This window comes from Mus caroli, chromosome X (genome assembly GCF_900094665.2).
Source record: "Mus caroli chromosome X, CAROLI_EIJ_v1.1, whole genome shotgun sequence".
Lineage (NCBI taxonomy): Eukaryota > Metazoa > Chordata > Mammalia > Rodentia > Muridae > Mus > Mus caroli.
The window spans coordinates 44,481,359-44,499,335 of NC_034589.1; the positions used below are offsets into that span (position 1 = coordinate 44,481,359).

Sequence of the window (17,977 nt, forward strand, 5' to 3'; positions counted from 1 at the left end):
AGCTTCCCTTCCCTTTAAAGGCTGAGCAATAGTCCATCACATACACATCCTCAGATTTCCTCTGTCTATTCATCCATCATTTGCCTGAACTCTCCCCTACTAGGCCTTTTATACATTCTACAGTTTCTAGACCTGGTTTGCTCCCTCTGGTTAAAGGGTTAAAATGAAATGAACATAAAATACTCTTGCTAGCAAGCCAGATGGGCTTCCTCTTTCTTCCACACTTTCTGATTCTTGAAATCATCCTTAGAACTTAGGTTTCCAAAAGGACACACACACACACACACACACACACACACACACACACACACGAGGGAGAGAGAAAGAACAGGAAGGAAATGAAAGGGATGGTTTGAGTTAGCGTAAGTAAAGAACAAAAGTCAGAATCCAACTGACTGTTCTCCATGTGCCATTGTAATTCAAAGCAAAGATCTGGCCCAGTCCAAGAGAGGAGATTGCAGGATTCTGAGTGGGCAAACAGCCAGAGCTGAGCTCACCAGACACAGCCACCACACCCACAGAACTTGGAAGCCCATAAGAAACACAACTGCACTGAGCCAGCTGCAGCTATTTGGTCTAGGTGTGCGTTCGTGCCTTTACAGGTATTTCTCAGCCTGAATTTGAAAATCATAGCCAAGTCACCTCTGCTTTCAGAGTCAATCCAGGGTGAGAAAAGCTGTCACTTTCCCATGGAAATCTGGAATTGTTTGCATAAATTAGCAGCACACTCAGACTGAATTTCAAGTGGTGCCTTAGGCCCAGGGTCTTGGGAAATCTGGAAGAGTGGTATTTTGTGAACTAGAGTTCACTTACAACATGAAACGCATACACATTCCATGCTGGCTCATTTTTGTGTCAACTTGACCCAAGCCAGAGTCATCTGAAAGGAGGAAAGAGCAACTGAGAAAATGCCTCCATAAGATCGGGCTGCAAGCAAGCCTGTAGGACAGTTTCTTAATTTGTGATTGATGTGGGAGGACCCAGCCCGTTTTGTTGGTATCACCCCTAGGCTGGTGATTTTTTAAGAAAGCAGGCTGAGCAATCCATGAGAGGCAAGCCAGTAAACAGAACTCTTCCTGCCTTCAGGATCTTACCCAGCTTGATTTCTTGCCCTGGCTTCTTTCAGTGCTAAAAGTGTGACCTGAGAGTTGTAAAATGAAATAAACCCTTTCCTCCCCAATTTGCTTTTGATTATGGTGTTTTATTACAGCAATAGAAACCCTAAGACATACTCAGAATGTAGAGGAGGATGTGTTACCAAAGTTAAGAGAACTCTAGACCATGGATGATGGATCACAGAGGTACAGTGCTGGGTACAGCACTGACTGAGCAGTTATTTTTCTCAGATGTGATCATCTGGAAAAGGCTGGCGTTGCCTCATTTGTTTCCTCTTCCACAATCCATCTGTGGATTTCAAGGTCCAGCTCAGTCTCTCTACTTCCCATCTTGCTTCTGCCTAAGTCTTCCATGTTTGAGCAACTCATCTGTGATAGGATCGTTCACTGCATTGTGCTGCTTCTGCCGAAGTTGCCTAAAACTAATGTTTACTACACCAATAACAGCTGAACTGCAGCTCAGAGGGTAGAGTGCCTGCATAGAGTACATGTACATGAAGTTCTGGATGTCATCTCCTTTTGCTGGGTATGGTAGTGCCTGCCTTTAATTGACTCAAGAGACGTAGACAAGAGAATCTAAAGTTCAACATCAGTTTCGACTATAGTAAGTTTGAAGAAAGCCTAGGCTACAGGAGGGTTCTCTAGAGAAATGTAACTGATTATATATATGGGCTTTATCAGAATGGCTTACAAGCTGGGATCCAGCTAGTCTAACAATGATCATCTACCAACAGGAAGTGCAAGAATCCAGTATTTGTTCATTCCACAATGCCAGATGTCTCACCTGATCTTCACTATATGCTAGAATCCCTAAAGAATTAGGCTCTACAGTCCCATCTGAAAAATAAAGTACTATTGACTATTCCCTTGGATGTGAATAGATGGATGTCTTCTCATCTCATTCATTCACTTAAGTCTGCTAAAAACAGTTATGATACATTCAAAGTAGTTTACAAAAGGCTTCAAGGTATTGGGACCCATTGTCTTTGAATGATTTTTATTGTTCACAGAATATCTGCACAGTTCTACATAAAGAAAGTCATTAATGCCTGTTAAATGAAGAAATGAGCAAAGGACTAAATGATTAAGTGAACTGACTAATGAATTCATTCAGTCCATGTATTTGTACCCCTTACCTTATGCTGAGAGCAAAAATGTAAGCTTCTATCCTTCCCTGAGCATAGTAGGCTAAAAAAAAAAAAAAATACGTTAAATGGGAAAGTGGGAATCAATGTCCTTTGTGCAGAAGTGGCAAACAAGTAACTCAAGGGACTCAGGAGTCTTCCCAGTTATTTCTCTGTGATTCACCCTGTAAAACTTTCATATAACTGCACAGATTCTGATGCCCTTGCATCTTTTGCTTTTTGAGATTATACTATGACATCAGTTCCCCATCCCCTTCTTCATTCAAATCCTCCCATTTCCCCCCTTCTTGCTTGCCTTTAAATCCTTGGCCCCCTTGTCTTTAATTGCACACATACCCTGCTCAATTCATGTTTCCAGGGCTGACTATTTGGTATTGGATAACCATTTGGTGTACCCTTCCTTGGGAAGACTATTTCTTCTGCTCTCAGCATTCCTTAGTTGCCCGGAGTTCTTTGTGTAGGGTTGAATTTTCCCCCTTCCATGTTACATGTCTGTTGGAGTCCTTCTTGTTCAGCTCATGTTTAGGTAGCCATGTTGGTGAGATTTTATGGATGTTGCCTCTGAAATTTCAAGGAAACACAATTTCACAGCAAACTCCGTGTTCTTTTGGCATACTTGATCTTTTTGACCCCTCTTTCCTACAATGATTCCCGAGCCTTGGCTGCAAGAGTTGTGTTATAGGTGTACCAGTCTGGACAGGGCTCCACAACTCTGTATTTTGATGGGTTGTGGTTTTCCACAATGGTTTCCATCTGTTGCAAAGTTTCCTTGGTGAAGGATGAGAACTACACTGTGGGTATGAGGGTGACTATTTAGAAAATAGTTAGAGAAGAAAATGCTGCAAAGTGGTGGCTGTAGGTTCTCCTCCAAGATCTTCTCTACTCCTGGGTAGCTGGCTAGGTTTCCAGTACCAGATATGATTTCCCTTTTGTTGAGTGGGTCTTAAACCCAATTACTGCTAAGGTATGTATGCAACTAGGGCACCCTTGGGGTTATCTTGCCTATTAGTCATTGTTGTGATTCATCATAACTGGGTAGGACTATTGGAAACTTGCATGGCTTCTTCTGGTACCTTGAAAGCTAGTCCTCAGAGACAAAGTTTTCAGCTTAAATTCAGATCAAAGGCCTCAGGGCTTTGTGTCCAATGTGCATGGTGTCTTCAGCAATAGGACTGACTTTCCACCTCTGAGGAATAACCAAGGGCAATAGCAATATGGCCTTTAATGTTTTGTGGGTTTCTTGCACAACCCTGTCCAAAGAGGACATCAGGTTTTGTTGGGTAGACTATGGCCCTTAGCATTTTGATGTCTGTCTATATTCAGTTCACAAGCAGTTTACTGAGAGCAATTTTTATTCTGTCTTCATCAGAGGTATTGACTTGCAGCTTTCTGGTTTTGGTCTGTCTGTACCTTTACATTAGGAATCGTCTTTGATCATGTTATACCTGACCTGGTGAAGTTAGCAGTCTGTCACTTAACTCAGAGGTCATTGATTTGCCAGTCTAGTTAGCCAGCTTACTAGCCAGTTTGCCCCAGGGATCCTCTGTTTCTGAGTCCCATGTGCTGGGATTACAGGTAGGTTACCGTGCCTGCGCAGTATTTACATAAATCCTGGGGACCTAATCTCTCATTCTCACACTTGCACAGCGAATAACATGTCCACTGAGCCCTCTCTCCAATCCTCCATGACTCCTTTTAAAACCTTAGTTTCACAAATAAGGAAACTGGAGCTCAAAAATTTAAGTATCTAATCTAAGACAATCTTATAAGTGATTGTCTGGCCTGTTCAACCACATACATTGATATGGTGAGAAGCCATGTCACTGACCCTAGGTAGTTAAAACAGCTAAGGGAGTGATGGTTGACTGAGAGCACCAAATGCTTGCAGAATGGAATTATGGACACCTTGAAAAAGTCCCAACTAGTGTTTAACCCATTTCCTTCAAGCAAGCACCCATGCCCATGTTTTAAGCATGGCGACTACCTCTTCCTAAAATGTCTTTTTCCCAAACAGCCCCCTCGGCAGTCCATGTCCCCGGCTCCATTTCCTCTCCAGTAAGTGGGGTTCTTTCCTCTTGCTGCTTGGAAGGGGATATGAAAAATAAGCTCAGTGGGAAGCTGGCTTGATGAAACGTGAAGGCTCCAGATTCTACCTGGAGGTTTGCACGTGGATGGATGCTGACAAAGTTCTTCCAAATCCTGGGCCAAGAGGCAGTGAGTGAACCATATCTGCCCTGTGATCAGTCCCAGCAGTTTAAAAAGAAAGTGCTAGTTGTGGCCAGCTTGGTAAACACCAAGAAGGTCACTCACGGCAGCCCCTTTGTGACTGGTCCCAACAGTAACTGTAAGCAATAGAGCAATCACCCCTTCTTGCCATTCATTGGGAGTTTTTTCCTTCCTCTTGTTCTGCAGGAATAATTCCTTTCTTTGAGCTCTCAGGGGTGGGGTGGGGGTTGTCCTCTCTGAAGCCTTCCCTAATTTCATGCTCCTTTACTCTTAGAAGAGATGGCTAATAGAGAAGAGGAGATCATACCAACCATGTCTCACCATTTATTCTCCCATGTTTTGTGTGTGTGTGTGTGTGTGTGTGTGTGTGTTATGTGTACACATTTGCACTCCTGGGCAGCTGTGTGCTCATGCTTGTACGTAGCAGCCGCTGGTGTTGGATGTCTTACTCGATCTATCATCCTGTTACCGACTCGGGAGCTAGCCTGGCAGACAGCACTCTTCAGCACACTCCTGTCTTTGACCCCAGTGTTTGTGGCAAAGCTAGGGCTGTAGGCATATGTGATAGCCATAGTTGCTTTTATGTGGGACTCAGCTCCTTGTACCTGCATAGCAAGTAGTTTGATCTACCGAGATATCTCCCCAACTTCACACCATTCTTAAGTGGCAAAAGTTAGATTCGAACCCGAGTCTAACTAAACAAAAAAGCCATGTTCTTTCCCATGTGACAGAGTTAAGCATACAAGGACTAGATATTCCATAGTCACTTTGACTCTATCTACCTGCCCCCCACCCCCCTGTCCAGCCAAGTGTCCTACAGCCCTGCCCCCACCTATACAACAATGCATATGGACTATCCACAATCCTATCTTAGCCCAAATATTCCAATTCTGTTCTTTTTTCTCCAGCCCCACTCTGAACACATTACCTCAGAATCTAGGGCTCGACTCTGCACTTCTCACAGGGCCACCCTAGTCTACCACTATCAACTTTGCCTTTGTTCATCTGGCACCCCTGAAAACTCCTTCCAACTCCTTCCTCAGAACTCACAGGCCTACCCAACTCCTCTAGAAGACACATCAACTCTACCTCAGAAATCTCAGGCAGGCTCAACTTCTCTCTCCATCATATCAGAATTCAAAGCAAAACTCCCTCATACTTTCTAGGTCCCATCCTGACACTAAACAGATCTTGTGTACTAGGTCAGTATTCATAGACTATCTTCAACTCCTACCTCACACCCCAGCTACAACCTCTCTGTGGTAGTCCATATGTCTGCCTCCCTGGGTCAGTACTCACAGCGGTGCCTCTACTTCCTACCTCAGAACTCACAGCCAAGCTCTCTTGCTTCCTCAGCCCTTCCAGTNCTACATCCTTACTCTCAGCCCCACTCATATTCCCACATCCCTGTCCAGCAATGTCACTAGTTAATGTCCTACCCTGACCTCTATGTCGCCACTCAGAGCCTCACCCCCACATTACCTCAACATGCCAGCCAGGGCTAGTGCTCCTGTTGGACCCTAGCTGTTCCAAGCACTCATTGTCCTGTCTTGCTCCTTCCACAGCCCTGCCTCCTAACTCATTACATCAGGCCCTCAGCTCTCCTCTGCATCTTTTCTGGACCTTTCAGCAAGGCCTCATCACTCTCAGCACTGCCCTTGCATGGCTACATCCTGTCTCTTTTAATCTTCTGATGCTTTTGCTCAATTCTCTTTTCTTCCTGGCTCCGTACTACATACAGAGCTTGCCCCAAGCACTGAATGATCAGAGTTCCCCACACACTGTTATGTCAAACATACTTTCCTAGAGTTCAATTCAGACTACTGCAAGTTCATATAAATGACTTTCCAGTCCTTGATGCAGAAGGGATGGCTTTGGGCCTGCTTAGCCGAGTATGTTTTGGTTTCCCACACTGGGGCCTCGGGTGTATACTTATGTGTAGGTACAGGTACACATGCTGCTATGTGTCATTTTATACCTCTTGTATAAGAGCTGTCAGAGCTTGGATAAAAGCATCAGAGCTTATGTCTGGATATTCCAGTTAACTGGGGATGGGGTGTGCCCTGGAATCCACATCAGCAGTCATACCGTGTGGGCCTGAACTTGGCCATGTGTGCTCATCCCTGGCCCTAGACATTCATTCACATGAGTATAAGAGCCATTCACCCTTGTACTGGAAATCTGTCTGCGAAGCATGGAGATGGAAGACTGCTTGCCCATGTTTAAAGACTAAGTGATCCCTAGAGTTAAGTTTCTGGGACACACCGAAAGAGAAAAAAAAGACAAACCTTTGGCCCAGAGCCTGTAAGCCTGAACCTGCATAAAACCACCTCATCTATATATACATAATTCTCTCTGCTGTGTGACTCAGTATTCATGCAGGACTGGCCAGAGGCCACCCTTGCCAGCCCAAGCCTCCTGCCAGACTTTCGTATCCTGTCTCCTAAGTGTGAATGCACACAGGTAAAAAGCCTCAGTGTTTCTTCACATGAACCAGGCCATCTTCATGCAGAGTTTATGAACTCACCAAGACACAAGATTTTGAGGACTGTATGTCTGTGGTCTATGATATAATCATGCCTTGTGTGGTGTGCAGATTACATTAAGGGCAATGGGATTCAATGCACCAAACCCTTTCCTGCTCCTGTATCTGAAGAGATGTCTTCAGTCTGGTTAGATGTCGTTTTTCTCCTGTTAGACCCTGCCTTCTTAGAATAATATTGCAGTCCACTAACTGAAGATATTTTCTGACTTGCAGACAGATGCCCCATGTGTTCCAGAAGCAAGTCAAGGGTGAAGCAATCATTATTGTTTCTCAAGACATATGTTTTCATATCTCTTCTGGGGAGCTAAGAGTACTGGTGGCAGTGACATAGACAAGCATGAAAAGCTCAGGAACAAAGAATGTTCCTTTGTGCTAGGGCCAATTCACACAGCTATAAAGCCCCCTGCCTAGGCCTAGGGGTCGCTCTCTCCTGTGTATTCCACTAGGGAATGGTGACCTCTGTCACCACTGACCACACATTGTTCTAATTACTTCTCTCTACAAGTTTCAATCCTCTCCTGCTAGTTCCCCCAGAGTTCCATAGTCAGATACCAATTATCTCAGCGTCAGCCATTTGTATTGCTCCTCTCACCAAGCAGGTACCCATTAGACCTGTGCAAGCAAAGACATTGGATCATCAAGTTCAGTGGAGTTCCAGGGAATGCGGAACATGGCTTAGACTCTGAAAAGCCTGGCTGGGATGTGTTTCTGTCCTGCCTCAGGGGATCTGAGGCAGGTAAGCTTTGCTAGTTCCTCCTTCCAACAGCTTTATATTGGGTTTGCCCTAAAATGAGTCTGACTGTGAGTTGTATTGGTGTTCTCTGCTGAGTCCCTATGTGAACTGGACTGTCAGCAATCACAATGCTCATAGAGATGGCGATACCATGAAACACAGTAGTGGACAATGACCCTTAAAGAGACTCAGGTCTTTCCCTGGCCAGGGTGCAGATTTGACAGAGCAGTGGATGCTCCCTGCAAGTGTGAGGAACCTACTGCATGAATCTTAGGAAGGTGTCCTTAGGATCTCTTTTGGTGTGAGCTGCAGAATGTGTCTTGAACCTTCTTGAAACAGCAGTCCTTCTAAAGCCCACCCAAGTAGCTGGGCTGAGGTGCATAGGCCAGGGTTCTTCAGAATGGAGTAGTTACTGCTCCATTCTAGGCCTTTGTTTCTGTTTGTGGTCATAGAGCTAAAGTCAGGAGAGAGTCTGTTCATAGAATTGGTCTGTGTATACCTGACTATGTCACACTGCATGCCTATGACAGGTAGCAAGTACACTGAGTAAAGAGTGACTTTTAGAACTTGGTCCCTTGGAGGGGAGGGTGTGACTACCATGGGCTTGGAGGAGGAGGCAGATATGGTGCAAAGCCAGCAGCTAAATAACAGCCCTGTTAACTCAGTATTTCAGTGCAGACTCTAAAGCTAAGGCAGCATTGAGCCGCCTTTGCCTTGCAGAGCACAGGCTACCTTGTGTGTTCCCAGAGCCATCTAGACTGCTATGCTCTCAGGAAGGGAATGGCAATGAAGACTTCCATTCTGATTTGCCTCTCTGGCCTTGAGGGCACAGCCCCAAGTACCTTGACATGTATGGAAATAAAAAAAAATTACCAGGAAATGATCTCTGTGTTCAAGCTTACTTTGGTCCTACTGTTGTCTAGATAGTTGAGATATATAGTGTTGCCTGTCTGCCCCTACACGTCCACAGACACACACCATGCATGTTTCCTTATGCTGATATTTCAGTCAAAACTCATGCAGTTGGATGAACAGCATACAGGAGACCAGATGGCCAGTCAGGGGCTAGGCACTGAGCAGACATCAATGCCCTGGTAAATCTGTGATGAAGAGAAGAACCCATGGAGAAGCCCAACAATGTCCAATCCTTCTGCAGTGCAAGAGCTCTGTGAAGAGGTTCCCCCAGGCAAAGAGAAGAAGTGAGTCTCACCCAGCTATTTCTCTTAAAATTCCTAAATACAATTTCTTGAGGTGGGTTAAGAAGTGTTAGGTGATGGACATTTTGTAACAGCATTTTGCAGGTTCTTTTGCAATGTTGCTATTGTCTGTCTTCCTCATGTGTCAGGCAATTTCCCACCCCCAAGTGCTGAGAGGAGGGGTCTGTATCTCAGGGGCAGGGTAGAGTACTGTTCATCCCTTAGCAGATAGGCAGCTAGTTTGAAGTGTGCTTATCCAGGGCTAATGGACCCTCAGCTGCTGCCTTGAAACTTCCTGGCAATATCTGCTGGAGGTGGGGACCCAGGAGAATGGGACACCTCAGTAGTGTGAGATGACACCACCAGGTCAGTAGCCACACCCTTCTGCACCGTGATGCTGAGGGCATAAAAATGTTGCTGCTGTCCATGAAAGGGCTAGGCTGACCCAAGTGTGTAGCAGGCTAAGCTTGGGAACAGTGTCCAGGCTTAGATAGAATCACACACAGACTCTAAGCTCAAGGTTAAGATCTTAATTTACTGCCACAGAGTTTATTTTTTGAAGTAAGAATTCAAGATGTTCTTTTATAGAGAAAATGCTGATTTTTCTCAGGGAAGAGTTCTCCCAGCATTCATGAAGATATTTATAAAGTGGAGTAGCACACAGATTATACAATCATCCTCTGACTACTGATCATCATCCTCTTCCTCCTCCTCATACTCCTCTTCCTCCATCTTCTCTTCCTCCATCTTCTCTTCCTCCTCTTCCTCCTCTTCCTCTACCTCCCCCTCCTCTGTTTTCTCCTCCTCCTCCGCTTCCTCCTCTTCCTCCATCTTCTCTTCCTCTTGTCCCTCCTCTTCCATCACAATGTTTTCAGTTATATATATGGCTGAGAGGGCAGCTTTCTGGGTAGATCTGCATCCCTGGTATAGAGACACCATAGAGCCATATCTAAGGTAACATGGTGGGCATGGTAAGCTGGTGGGCTCATTCTCAGCCACTTCCATCTCAACATCAGCTGATAGACAATCTGTATCATTATCTGAAGAGCATTCTTTATGTGGGATATGTGTCTCCTGAGATGGACTTCTGTCTGGGGTATTTACAGGAATGTTTCTCTTTTTAGATGTTCTCAAAGGCCCCATGGAGTGGTTACCTGCAGGCGTTGGTTTGTTGGTAAATGCCTGCTCAGGCATAATGCCATCTTCCTTGGCCATCCGGTCTATTCTGGACTGTGCAGCATTAAACGTATCCCAAGAAATTCTAGACTGCCTGATTTTCCAAGAGAGTTGTTCCACCAGTAGGGGCCACTGAGTGCTAGCTAGCCTCAGTAGCGAGCCAACAAGTCATTATCCTCTTTGTTTGTCATATGATGTCACAAGGTGGCCCACAGTCAGTCTGGAGAAGGAGCCTGTCTTAATGTAGGGGAGTAGTCAGAAAGTGGAAAAAATTGAGCAGATTTCCAGAATAGACTCCTGTGTTCTGATAGACACGTGGGACCTACCCTGCATCCGTTGAGAAACAGATACTGTTTCTTCTCCCACTCCTCAAGGAGAGGAGGGAACAGCAGAGGTCTGTTTCTTTCAACTCTGTTTTGCCCAAGGGCCAGCCTGAAGTTAGTCAAACTTCAGCAATACTTAGACTGCTCAGCTAAGATAGGCTGCTAGAGGACTCTACCTTCCAGGCCACATGGTCTAGCCTTGCTTTCACCACCTACCTGTCCCACTACACACCCCTTTCTTGGTTTAGCATTGCTCTCTTCCCACTGCTCCTGCTGGCTGGTTGTGACTGTTCACATAGGTCCTAATAAAGAATGTGTTTCACTACAAGGTGGACAGGATGTCCCCAGAGTAGTGCTATGCCCAAGTAGGACAAACTGAGTGTATTTTATTCTAAACACTTAAGTGATTAAAGGGCCACACATCCTTTGGATTTCCATGTGCACCTCTGTTTGCCACCAAATCTTGTCCTGGGGAGCACAATAGAATTGCCGCTGGCTTCTCCAAACATGACATTTTTCTGTTCCCTGACACACTTGATTTTGAGGCACGATTTAACCACATTCGCTTATCCTGAGTAAAGATCCTACTTGCTCAGCCCAAATGACTATAGGAATTCAAAGATGAGAGGTACCAGGGTGCATCTGATGATCAGATGAGTGGGGTCTGTGTGTGTATGTGGGTGTGTTTGTTAGGTAGGAGGCCCAACAGAAAGACACCCTCCACCACAGGTGAGTGACACAGAATTAAGTTATCTCATCTATAGTATCAATCTATGTAGAAAGATACAAGCTTTATATTGGAAACCCACAACCCAGGACTAAAGGGTCCTTTGCCCCTCTCCCCATTGTGTGGTCCACTTTAGCCTCTCTGAGTGGCAGCCCTTTGTTTCAAGCCCATGTGGTATAGGGGAAGGGGGTAGTGCAAAGAAGACTTTTCCCCCATTTATCTCAAAGAAGGAAATGAGGGCCTGAAGAAAATCCTATGCAGGTGTCTTTCAACCCAAGGTCTCTCTAGAGAGTAGGCATAGCCCAGGTCTAGAGTCAGGCTTGCTCCATTGTGATGGGACTTTTACATACTTCCTAAGCCCTCATCCCAGAACTGTGATTCTGGGACGGGTGAGATGCCTCAGAATGTACAGCCAAGCTTGACAGAGCCATGTTCTCTAGACTGAACCAACATAGTGGTGGAAGGAGTCTATCCATGTGTTTCAAGCCCTGCACTTAGAAGGTAAGAAATGAAGCAGAGTCCACTGGAACGATGTCCCTGGGGGAGGATTACATTTGGTAGATTTTCCTTAAGCAAACTTTGTCCCTTGCTAACACAGCAATATCCTTTTTTTTTTAATTCCTTGTTTTTTTCTTTTTAAAAGTATTTCTAATTGGAATAGAGTTACATCACTTCTCTCCTCCCTGTCATCCTTCCCAGTCATCTTCCCTGCAGCCCCTCAGTTACCCCCTCTCCAGACCCTTGCAGCTACCTTCCCTTGAACCATTTCCAGCCTTACCACTATCAAATTGATAACCACTTTTGTTTAATTATAATTCTTATGTCCACTTAGGCATGCTGAATATAGAGATCAAGGTGCCCAGAATAAATAATGATTGAATGTTCAGCCCTCAACAGGACATTTATACCATCCCAACTAAGCCTCTGGAGACAAGGGCAGGGACATTGAGGAAAGGCAGCAGGAAAATGTCAGAGCCAGATGATGATATGAAATGCTATCTTCAGCTGATTATATGACACAAACAAGATCTCAGAGCAGCTGTGGTAGTTTGTCTACATTGAGCATGTGTGAGACTGGACCTGTAAGCAGCCAGTCTTCAGTTGGGGAGTGAGGGGATCATGGGGCTGGACTTAGTTGGCTTTGTTATTGTGATGAACAACATGAAAAAGAGCTACTTGGGGAGGAAAGGGCTCATTTGACTTATACTTCTACTTTTCACCTTTGAAGGAAGACAGGACAGGAACTCAAGCAAGATAGGAACCTGGAGGCAGGCACTGATGCAGAGGCCACAAATTAGTGCTGCTTACTGGCTTGCTGTCCTGTAAATTCAAAAAAAAAGAATAAGTTAAATATTTGTCTTATTTAAGGTTTATATTGCTGTGACAAAACACCATGACCAAAAGCACTTGGGGAGGAAAGGACTTATTCGGTTTACACTTCTGGGGCACTGTTCATCATTGAAGGAAGTCAGAACAGTAACTCAAACATGGCAGGAACCTGGAGGCAGAAGCTGATGGAGGAGGCCATGGAGGGATGCTGCTTGATGTCCTTGGCTTGATGTCCTTGGCTTGCTCATCCTGTTTTCTCATAGAAGAACCCAGGGCCCTAGCCCCATCAATCACTAATTAAGAAAATGCCTTACTTCCTAGACTTATGGTGGCATTTTTCCATTAATATTCCCTCCTTTCAGATAACTCTGGTTTTTGTGCCAGGTTCGCATTAGCTAGCCAGTACAACTTCTTTCCTTTAATAGGGAAGAATCAGAGCACAGTCACAATCTGAACAAATTCGGTTGAATTTGACCTGTGTAAATAACTCAGTTTCCAATGTTTGCGATCTACACAATCATCTTCTGGGCCCATCCAGAAAGCTTGGGTCACCCCTCTGCTCTGTGCACTGCAGCACACACAGCTTGCCTGACTCCACTCCACCCCTGCTGCTGCTCTTGGCGGTCATCTTGTGGAATCTCCAAGATGCTGGGGTCTCTTGCCGCAACTAGGCTGCACTTTCACCACTAACAGACTCTCCTGGCCTTTCTTTAGGAACTCCAGTCCTGTCACAGAGTGCTGAGCCTCCACTGCTCTCCAGATTCACCTTCAAATCCAGTGATACCTGGGTGACTCTTACACTACCAAGCTCACTTGTCAGCACAAGGTAGAGCCTTGGCCACCTCTGGAACAGAGCTTCTGTGTGCTAGTGCTGAGGTTATACTTCCCAGAAAGGGTCACCTCAGTGAGATGCTGGTGTCTTCTTGACCCCCACTAATGTCTCAGTTCCAACAAAACAGCATTGATTATCCCCATATAGGAAAGGTTTCATTTTAGTGCTTCTTGTCTCCTGGTAATCATAAGTAATTTCTTTGCTCCAGCTAACCAGTAGCACAGATTCTTAATGAAAATATACAAAGTGTCTCTCTGCTCACTGGTACCTCATAAGGAAGGCCTCCATCCTCTGCCTTGCTCTCAGCATTCTTATCTTCCAAGCTCCCTCAAAACAGCTCAGCAAGCTTAGAAAAGCTCAATGGCTTTTTTTTTTTTTCTAGCCAATGTTCCCAAGTCCTTCCACAATCCTCCTCACTCCTGGGACCAATTTCTGTCTTGGTTAGGGTTGCTACTGCAGGAATGAAACGCTATGACCACAAAAACCTTGCTTGAGGAATGCACTTGTTTGGCTTACACTTCCACATCAGAGTTCATCATCCAAGGAAGTCAAGACAGAAACTGAAAACGGGGCAGGAACCTGGAGACAAGAGCTGATACAGAGACCACAGAGGAGTGCTGATCTCTGGCTTGCTCTCTATGTCTTGCTCCCCTCGCTTTCCTATGGAGTCCAGGACCACCAAGTCAGATGTGGCACCACCCACAATGAACTGGGCCCTCCCCCATCAACCACTAATTAAGAAAATTAGTGGTTGCCTGCAGCAGGATCTTATGGAGGCATATTCTCACTTGAGGTTCCCTCATCTAGACGACTATAGCCTTTGTGAAGTTGAGATAAAATAGTCAGAACAGGAATCCACTTCTCCCTGCTGAACTATGGGCAATTACCATTTCCTGTTCAGGGGACAGTCATTGCTTTCAGTTGTGTATAAAACAGTGAGCCCACCAGGTCCCACCGGATATTTCCATAGGTCTTGAGACTAGTCAACAAAACAATACAAATGCCATAAATCTGGGCAAGGGTGGTGGTGGTGGTGGTGGTGGTGGTGGTGACAGAGGTGTGAGGACATAAGACAGAGTGTATGTTGGGAATGAATGTGACCAGAATGCACTATATACATTTATGAAATTGCCAAAGAGCACATTTAATCAAATAACAATTTAAGGACTTGACTTCTCACAATGGAGCATTGGAAGGTATTTGACACTTTCTTAAGAACACTACTGCTGACTACTCACAGAGGGTTTAGTCCCTTAGGTCAGAAGGGATTGGTAGGGAAAAAGGGATTGTGAAAGTCACATTTTTTGACATGCCATTGTCCACATGGTTCGGTGTAGATGCCGTTACATATTGCAGCCACTGTGGGCTCCTCAGCTAACATCCTGCCTGTTCTGGTTCCAAAGTCACTGAATGTAACTAGCAATAGGAAGAGTAAGCCACAACCTCTTTTACAGTGGCTACTTGGTTATGAAAGAACTGACCCACGAAGAACCAGCCTCGCACTCAATGGGAGAACTCAGTTTTATTCCTGGAGGCTTGGACCTAGGCTAAAGCTCCTTTCAAAAGAAAAGGGGAGGGGGACTGGAAATGAAAAGTCCAGCTTCAACCTATAGCAACAGTTTCTTATAGTTTAGATACCAGTGTTCTAATCCCTGACTGTGTGGCCATCAGAGAGGGTGATTTTGAGTCCCACGACCACCAAGGGAAATTTCCATCCCAATCAGACATGATTGCAGGAAGAACAATTGCAGGCAGCAGATCCTTAGTAAACACCATCTGTTCTTTGACAAGGTACTTGGGTTAACCATTTCTTTTCTTTTTTATTATTTATTAATCATTTTCTTTGTTTACATTTCAAATATTATCCCCCTTTCCACTCTCCCCTCCCCTCCACGAACACCACACCCCATCCTCCCCTCTGCCTTTAAGATGGTGCTCCCCTCCCACCTACTCCTATCTCACCCCTCTAGCATCCCCCTTCTCTGGGGCATCAAGCTTCCACAGAACCAAGTACCTCCCATGCCACTGATGCCAGAGAAGGCAGTCCTCTGCTACATACACTTTGGTTGGTGGTTTAGTCCCTGAGAACTCTGAAGGATATGGATTAGTTGATATTGTTATTCTTCCTATGGGGTTGCAGTCCCCTTCAACTCCTTTAGCCATTCCCCTAACTCTTCCATTGGGGTCCATGGGCTCAGTCTGATAGTTGACTGTGAGCATCTGCATCTGTATTAGTCAGGTGCTGGCAGAGCCTCTCAGAGGACAGCCATACCAGGCTCCTGTCTGAAAGCACATCTTGGCATCAGCAACTGTGTCAGGATTTGGTGACTATAGACGGCTAGAATGGATTGCATGGTGGGGCGGTCTCTAGATGGCCTTTCCTTCAGTCTCCGCTCCATTTTTCTCCCTGCATTTCCTTTAGACAGAGACAATTCTGATTTAAAATTTTTAGATGGGTGGGTGGCCCCGCCCCCTCCACTGGGGGCCCTGTCTATCTACTGGAGGTGGTCTTGTCTCTTCAAGTTCTACCTCCCTGCTGTTGGGTATTTCCGCTAATGCCATCCCCATTGGGTCCTGGGAGCCTCTCACATCCGTGGGATCTGGGACTCTAGTAGTTCCCCAAGTTCCCCACCCCCACACTGCTACCTATTTCTATTAATTTTTCTGGCCCTCTGGACTTCACTCCTGTCTCTTCTCATACCTGGTCCTGCCCCACCTTTTTTCCCTCCCCATCCCCTCTCAGGTTCATGCAAACATTTCCCATCCCTAGACAAGAGGAGGAGGCTCTAACAACCTAGCAGAACTCAGCATACTTCCTTATTTCAGAAGTAAAATATTAACTCACTCTATTCCTACATAATGTTATAGTTTCTAGGATGCACAAATGCATATATAAGGGCAACATATACAGACATACATACATATAATTATATATTCCTTCTTCCCCTGTAGGCTAGTGAAACCTTCTTCCTCCTTGCTAGTCTCTGCTGACCACAGCCTGTACCCCTGAAGATAGATTACTACTCACTTGAAGGACTATTCTAATCATAGCTCAGGATTTGTCATGGGTAATAATAAGTACATAATTCTTGCGCTGTCCTAGGCCTGCCTTTCCCATCCTTCTCCTGTCACACTTGATCTACTTCAGACTACCTCTTCAGCAGCACCTAGTCTATGACAGTCCCAAGGCTGGAAATCCCTGGGCTCCTGGCACTGTTCCAAAAATGTTCTGTGAACATGTCTGCTCATGAAGCTCCCATACACATTGCACATTGAGGAATTCCCAAGTCTACCCTGGTTTACTCAGCTTGTGAGTATAATTGTCACCTTTAGGGAACCTGAGAGGATCCTTCCCCTGAGGCTAGTCAAGCACATCTGGGAAAACACACATACCTATGTCACTAGGCTTTGGGCTAGGAGGGTGAGAAACCTCTGGGTGTATTTAATCCATGGTCTCCCCCACAGCCCCATGACCTGTCAGGCACAGGTGGGGAAATCCCCAAGCTGGGAGCCTCAGTGCCGTTCACCCAGGAAGAGGGTCTGATAGTCTATCCATCAGGACTACTGGTACATGTGTCAGACATGTACTTCATGTGAGGGGAACCACAGCAAAAGGTGGGAGGCTGTTATTTCCATTAGAACTTTATCCAGCCCCTCTTGACCCTGAGTGGTGGTACGATCTCAGTTCTCCAAGACATACCAGAGGATATGTAGTGCAGCAGGACACAGGATAGCTAACTGGCATGCGTCAGTGAAACTCCAGAAATAAACATCATTAAATAGCCCAGCTTGTTGGACCCCTGTTGAAATCTGGGGTCCCATTCCTTCTCTTAACAATGTGCTTTGACACATGCTGGCAAGGATATAGAGCAGTGAACACTCCTCCATTGCTGGTGGGACTGCAAACTTGTACAACTGCTCTGGAAATCAATTTGGCAGTTTCTTGAAAAACTAGGAATAGTTCTACCTTAAGACCCAGCTATACTACTCCTGGGCATATAGTCAAAAGATGTTCCACCATACAATAAGGACACATGCTCAACTATGTTCATAACAGCTTTATTTATAATAGCTAGAAACTGGAAAGAACCCAGATGCCCCTCAACTGAAGAATGGATAAAGAAAATATGGTGCATATACACAATGGAATACTATTCAGCTATTAAGAATGAGGACACCCTCCCCAGTGGAAGAGTTAGAGAAAGGAATTTAGGAGCTGAAGGGGTTTGCAGTCCCAACAATTATCAACCAACCAGACTCGCACACGCAGAGCTCCCAGGAACTAAACCACCAACCAAGGAGTGCACATGGTGAGACCCATGGCTCCAGCTGCATATGTAGCAGAGGATGTCCTTGTCGGAAATCAATGGGAGGAGAGGCCCTTGGTCCTGGGAAGGCTCAATGCCCCAGTATAAAGGAATGTCAGGGTGGGGAGGTAGGAGTGGGTGGAAGGTGGGTAAGCAACATCATAGAAGCAGGGGGAGGGTGGGTGGGATAGGGGGGTTCTGGAGGGGAAACCAGGAAAGGAGATAACACTTGAAATGTAAATAAATAAAATGTCCAAAAAAAGAAAGAAAAGAGAGACAGAGAGAGAGAGAGAGACAGAGAGAGAGAGAGGGAGGGAGGGAGG

At 45.4% G+C, this 17,977-nt stretch overlaps 1 protein-coding gene across 1 annotated transcript; it reads right to left on the reverse strand.

The window, feature by feature from the left end:
• Positions 1-9,698: 9,698 nt before the first annotated feature.
• On the reverse strand, positions 9,699-13,143 carry LOC110287154 (uncharacterized protein C53C9.2-like; the record flags this gene model as incomplete). The annotated part of the gene is made up of 2 exons (XM_021153800.1): positions 13,104-13,143; positions 9,699-10,279 (listed from the first exon to the last, which is right to left on the reverse strand). Coding segments are annotated over exons 1-2 (621 nt in total), but the record flags the coding sequence as incomplete, so codon positions are not given.
• Between the last annotated feature and the right edge of the window lie 4,834 nt (positions 13,144-17,977).